Genomic DNA, 6,575 nt, shown 5'->3' on the forward strand with positions numbered 1-6,575 from the left:
AATCCATCATTGTATAAAAAAGTGTTATGAGCTTCACCTATCTGAAAGATATCCAGTTGCCGCTGAAGTGTTCACCAGCCCTACACTGTCCTACACTGTTTGAGCCCTTATGACCCTTTTCATTGTTCAAAATGATTCACATGCAAAATATCTAAAGTTTGTCAAATCTAAATATCCAACCTCTTGCCATTCATTCCGCAACCACCAATTCGAAACAATTAAATTCAGTTTAGTAGTAAATAATTTTGATATTGCATATATGATAGGTATGCAATATCAAAATCACTGATTTATTATAAATTGTTTATTATAAGCTATTAATGTTTTTCAGATATGTATGTGGTCATACCACACTCCCAAGAGTCAGTTTCCCTTATTGACTTCACTGCAGTAAAAAAAAAAAAAAAAAAAGAAGAAGAAGAAAAAAAAAAAAACAAAAAAAACCAAATGTTAAGCCTGATGATTTCTATTAATGATAAAAATAAAATTCAGCATTTTAGAGGTGCATTATGTAAAATTTTTCAAGTGGAGTAATATTTACCATTTGGTTGTCTAGAACAAAATATTATTGCTTGCTTAAATAGTTGCAAAGTATGACATTAAATTTATCTATCTCCATCTCAATAAATCAATTCTTGGGGAGGCAGCTCTTATGTATTTGACTCTTATGTAACTTATGTATTTTTGTGCAATAAAACACCAGCAATTTAATACATGCAAGTGATAATTTTAACATCATACTATGGAAAATTCCATGGTAAAGCAACATCTCATTGGAGACAATTTAGAGAAAAGTTACATAGTGCACCTTTAAAGGTTTTAATAATATTCATTTCAGCTGCCCCCTGAAAGTGAGCACTATAAAGCATTGTGTAGGCTGAAGTAAATAGCTCTGGGACCTAATTATTAGAACATTAAATCAGATTTGCTCTTTTTGAGTAAAACTGAATGGCCTTTTGCGTAGTTTCCAGGAGGTGGCGTGTGAATAAAAGCATAAAGCAGTTTGCGCAAATATCAGAAGAAGTAGCCCTTACGCATGCGCGGTAACTGCATCCTTCCAAAGATGGCGCTGTGCAGAGTGTGTCCACGGCTCTGGAGGGCATGTAGTGCATCTTTGTCCCTTCACTCCTCTCTTCTCTCCTCCGCTGTCCGCCTCCAGAGCTCCGTCAGCATTACACCGGCCCCCGCTCAGCCCCTTGTACCGAGGACCTCGCTCTCTCAGCCGCCGTGGGCCGATGCTCCGAGCCCCGTGTCTCTGGAGGAGGAGCAGGCACAGCACGCCGCAGTGGTGACCGCCGTGAATAGCATCATCTCCGGGCAAGACTTCGGGAGACTGTTCGCTGTGGTGCACTTCGCTGGCCGACAGTGGAAGGTCTGATTGTTGTTTTGTTTTATTCAGTTTTCGTTGTGCATTGTCTTGCTCACGGACACATGAACTGGCCAGAGCTAGATTCGAACTGCCAACCCGACTACTATAACACTAATGGTGTTTACCAACCTTCAGTTTCTATGACTTTCTTAAGAAGTGTAAGTGACTGACTAGGAACGTGAATGGTCTTTTGTTGTAGACCTAAGCAGTGATAAACACTGGGCATGTATAAAAATAAGTTTTCATCACTGACATTTGATAATTGTGCCAACTCTAATTGTAATTTCATTTCTGATATGTGGTGTGTAGCAGCCCTGCTCCCATCTTTACAATTTAGAAAAGTGTCTCTCAAACGGTTCCCATCAAGTACTACCAAAAAAAAAAATTATCACCAGATCTGAACCACGTATGTAACTGGACTATTCAGGTCTAATCTAGGGCTAAACGAGGTCTAAACATGGAACATTACCACTGTAGTTCTAACAAGAAAATACCAAAAAGACAAAAAGTTGTTAAAATGAACTCTAAATTTGGCAAACATACATATTGAAGAGCTGTCCAAATATCACCTGGTTTAGATGAACAAGTATATTTAACGGACGTCTTTTTGTCACAGGTGACAGACGAGGACCTGATTTTGGTGGAAAATCACATCGAGGCAGAGTGTGGAGACCGCATTAGGCTGGAGAAGGTGCTGATGGTGGGGGCTCACGACTTCACTTTGGTGGGGCGCCCCCTCCTGACAAAGGACCTGGTGTGTGTCGAGGCCACAGTCATCGAGAAGACAGAGTCCAGACCCAAAGTTCACATGATGTTCCTCAGACGTAAAAGGTTTCAGAGAAAGAAGATCATAGTCCAACCCCAGACTGTGCTTAGAATCAACAACATCAGACTGGCCCCCATGCTCACGTGAACTGGGTTACAAATGTGCTTTAACAGACAGGCTGTGTATAAAGTGATTAACAAGAGAGACTGCTGTCTTCTGCATTAGCTTTATCTGGGTTGACAATAGGTTGGGTTCATGGACTAAAATTGGATCTCAGATTGAGGGCGTGGAGCTGTTGCTGGGTTTCAAATTACATAATTCTGTAGGCCAGTACTATTTAATACAGATGGGGGACAGATTTTTGTTCTGTTGTGAAGGTGTAGTGCCTAATAGAAATCAGGTTAAGCATTTTGTGAATTTACCTACAGTAAAATATAATTTAATTTGGCTCTTGCTCCCCATCTGTATGTAAATGGGTGTGTCCTTTCACCTGCCAACTACTGATCGATTTTACGGACTGATAGTGAACTTTAAGTAAAGACAAAAATGCAACTTAATATGAATCCATCTAGACATTTTTTAAAAGTGTTGTGAAATAAAGTAAATGCAAAAATACAGTTCTTGAAAAAAAAAAGTTTTATTATCAAACTTTGTGGCTGAAGTTCAAGGCACTGTTGAACATTTCTGATCTGAGAAAACCAACCTCAAACTGAACCACTGAATCCAGTTCTACAGGTGAAGTGTTGTATTTGACTTAAGAGTCAAATGTCCAATTTAAACAAGGGAGATTCACACACAAGTTGAACAACAAGTTATGTTTTGGCAACTTTTTGTAATACTGTGGCTACAACGGGCTCAGGGCACCAATATGAGCCGTTTCCTGATTTTATTTAATATGTTATGCTACCACTAAAAGGACAATGGTCTTCCAATCAAGAGTTGTTTATACTGGAGTCTTCCAATTAACTATGGGTGGGGTACATGGGACTGGAACAGAACAAGATTTTGACATCATTTATAGTAAACACTGCCTTTAAATTGTCACACAATTTTAATATTTGCTGTGATGTAGCACATCTTTGTACATTATGGCTTTGGGTGTGACCTACATAACTCACCAGCCCATCTAGCCCTTTCGCACTTTTCTGTGCTAAACGTTAAAGCCATAATATATAATTCAGCCTGTCAAATATGAACTCCCCTAAGAATCAATTAGCAACAATATAAAGATTCTTAAAGTACTTGAGATAAAAATAGTGGCCTAGACTGTTACTTGTTGCTGTTTTTTACCATTTCACCCACCCAAATTGTAGTTAATTTGTAAGATTTGTATAGCATGTATTAATGATGGTAAATGACCCTTTATTATTATGTGACGAAATACTGATTTGTCAATCTAATTTCATTCAGAGGTAGTTTTTTTTCTGCATCCTACATTTGTTCCACCCCAAAAAACAAAATTAAACTTACAAAGATTTTGTTAATTTTTATGACAGATTAGAAAAATAATTACAATTGCATCTCTATTTACTAATTTTAAACTAGAATCTCCACAATTAACTTAAGCAGTCCTATGAGTATTGTCCAGAATATCGACTCCTCTTCTTGAAAATCGTCTGTTGAAGTTGCTTGTGTTTTTTTCTGATTTTGTTCGTTTTCAAAGGTGCTATCTTCAAATGGATCTTGAGGCACTGTATCATCCAAAACACCCTCATTTCAAATTCACTTTCTTGATATGAGGGATGTCCGTAAATACCAATTCCAACTGGTCTAGCGAATTCCCCAGGTACCACGACAACATCTTGCCCACATGTTGCCGATTGCAGCTTGTACGTATCAAAACTTGGGCGAAGAGTTTTATCCGAAACGTATAGGTCAGCATCTCCACGAAGACTGCGCATGTGGAGAATAATTTTCCCATCATGGTTGAGACGAAGGTAGCTGTAGTTTCCGGCCCCGATTTGTCCTTGTACCACATGAAGCAGGACCCATTCTTCAGGCACGGCTTCCTGGTCGTCTGATGAGCTGAGGAAGGAGAGAGAGAGAGGCAGAGACAGGAGCAGGAGGAAGAGGAGGGCCACAGGGGGGCAGCACTGAGCCAGCATCATGGTGAATGCATGGGAATGGTGTAGAGTCGGACCATAGCGCACCTGCAGGAAGAGAAAGGAAAGAGTGATTCTTTCTGGCTTAGTGCTGAGTTTTATATTTCGCCTTTGTCATATACTTAAAGATGCCTTAGAAAGATGCATTTAATGCCATACTGTAAAATATTGAAAAACTATAGCTTTGTATTTTAAATATTTTACTAGTGTATATGGGTTGCTTGGGGAAAGTTTTATTTATTAACTTTTTTAAGCTTAATTCGATTTTATATATATTTAAAAAAAAACTCAAATTTAACAATATAAATAATTGCTACTATGATAAAATAATCATTGCAGCTGTAGCTTGCATAAGCAAAAGATGTCAGCATGCATTCTACCTACCAGCTTTATTTACTTTTGGAACAGGAAACCACTACACCACAAAGGAGAAGATCACAAGGCAGACAGGTTAGGTCCTTAAATGTTGAAACAGGACCTCCAGTCTCAAAAAGGTTTTTCATCAAAAATTAGGAATAAAACAAAACCAGGAACTGAAGACAAATGCAATCAGTTATGTCATCATGCCAACTTTCCACATTATCATTTTGAATTTTGAAAAACATAATTTTGAAAAACACTACCTGAAGCTGATTTGTGATTGACACGTTAAATTATGTGAAACTGTAATTATTGTTAATATCTGGTGGCATCTCTTTGTCCACTAAAAATCCACCAAATAAATTTAAGGAAAATTTAATTCTATATATCACTGCATTATGCATGTTATATCGTTAATCCCACATTAGCATCATATGATCATTTGCAACTGCGTTCATAATGTATTGTAGACGAGTTTCCACTTCAGAACAGCCACACAGCTGACAGTAAATAACAAGGCAAAAAATGATCCTTGGGTTAAAAATAAAACTCACTGAACTTTGACCGAGACACAACATACTAATTCTTTAACACACACTTGAAGCATGTACACATCCTAAAACAGCACAAAATTATACAAAACTAGAACATTAATTTCTTAACTAACGAAACCTACTAACGCTAACCCAAATCAAAACTTGGCTATGACTTGCAACAAAACTGGCTAATTTATCAAAATATATTCTTCAGATTATTTTATTAAAATTATATATTATCCTATGAACCTACATGTTAAAACTACTAGCAACAAACCACACACATTTACCGAAAATTAAGTTAGCAAAGTATTTAGGTTAACTAGCCATTAGCAAAACGAAGCTAAGCCTGAGATATTAGCTTGTTCCGACACAGTCAAATTGGCCGGTATTTGAGTAAAAGAGTAATATTATTGTAGTTAAACATAAATTATTAAATGTAAGTGATACGTACATGATAAAAGGTGGTAAATCTGTGGTTTTGGGAGACTTATGAAGATGTCATTTGCAGATTTTCTTGAACAACCTGCTGCTGTTGCTGCCGCTTCTTCTGTCGTGTTTACATGGAGCACAGCAGAGACAGGGACTCACCGACGCTTCCCACTGACACACACTGGTACTGACGAGAATCACATTTAGCATTTGTTTCACCTGCATTTAAATGCACAATAATTTTTTTGTTGCAAACCGCTAATGCTATGATAAATGTATATGTTGCTTTTTATTTAACTGAGAAAAACTACTGGTACCACACTACAACCACATTCATTTTTAGAATCTTTTTGCAAGGACTTCTTGGTGGAGCATATTTCAAAACAGTGGTCTCCAAACTATGGGCACCTGGGTAACAAATGCACACATATTATCTTGGGAAATACTTTTTATTGCTAATTTTAAATGCTCTACAGTCATAATTTAAATAACTATTTTGCAATGACAAGTATAGGGTTGCTGTCTTACAGCTCTGTATTATTAATACATTTTGTCATTAATTAGTTTATAGTCCAACTATTGATCACCCATTGGTACATATATTAATGTTTAAAATTAATATTTGAAAAAAAAGTCTAATTAGGTTCCAAATATCATTTGAAGGTGCATCATTTATGTTTTTAGGTAGAGGGCTTGATAGCTTCTATTCCACATGGACATGATTTGTTTGGAATGTTCCAAAATGGCACAAAACTCCAGGGAGACAGGCAGGTGACTCCACTAAAACACCCATTAACAAATGAAAGAAAGAAGAGTTTATACATTCCAGGCAAAGCAAATCCATTTTCATAAGACAAGCAAGTGATGAAAACTCCACCAGAAAACGTATATAGTGCACCCTTAATTGTGTTTAGTTAGACTACATATGTCAGCCCTAATACTAGTTTGGTCCAACAATATGAAGAAATTCCATTTTAAATGAGTATTACTTATAAAACAAGACAAATATG

General features: G+C 37.0%; 2 protein-coding genes across 2 annotated transcripts; one reads left to right on the forward strand and one right to left on the reverse strand.

Moving 5' to 3' along the window:
- Positions 1 to 1,044: 1,044 nt before the first annotated feature.
- On the forward strand, positions 1,045 to 2,752 carry mrpl21 (mitochondrial ribosomal protein L21). The gene is made up of 2 exons (XM_020920126.2): positions 1,045 to 1,372; positions 1,986 to 2,752. Exons 1-2 carry the CDS (start codon positions 1,064 to 1,066, stop codon positions 2,280 to 2,282), a joined length of 606 nt encoding a protein of 201 aa, XP_020775785.1. The 5' UTR covers positions 1,045 to 1,063; the 3' UTR covers positions 2,283 to 2,752.
- A 1-nt stretch (position 2,753) lies between these two features.
- cunh6orf120 (chromosome unknown C6orf120 homolog) lies at positions 2,754 to 5,737 on the reverse strand. The gene is given in 4 exon segments (XM_020920128.2): positions 2,754 to 3,838; positions 3,841 to 4,285; positions 4,622 to 4,652; positions 5,588 to 5,737. Coding segments are annotated over 2 exon segments (570 nt in total). The 5' UTR covers positions 4,244 to 4,285; positions 4,622 to 4,652; positions 5,588 to 5,737; the 3' UTR covers positions 2,754 to 3,671.
- Positions 5,738 to 6,575: the final 838 nt, after the last annotated feature.

Source organism: Boleophthalmus pectinirostris, unplaced genomic scaffold, assembly GCF_026225935.1.
Source record: "Boleophthalmus pectinirostris isolate CB_2022bp ecotype Guang Dong unplaced genomic scaffold, ASM2622593v1 HiC_scaffold_22, whole genome shotgun sequence".
Lineage (NCBI taxonomy): Eukaryota > Metazoa > Chordata > Actinopteri > Gobiiformes > Gobiidae > Boleophthalmus > Boleophthalmus pectinirostris.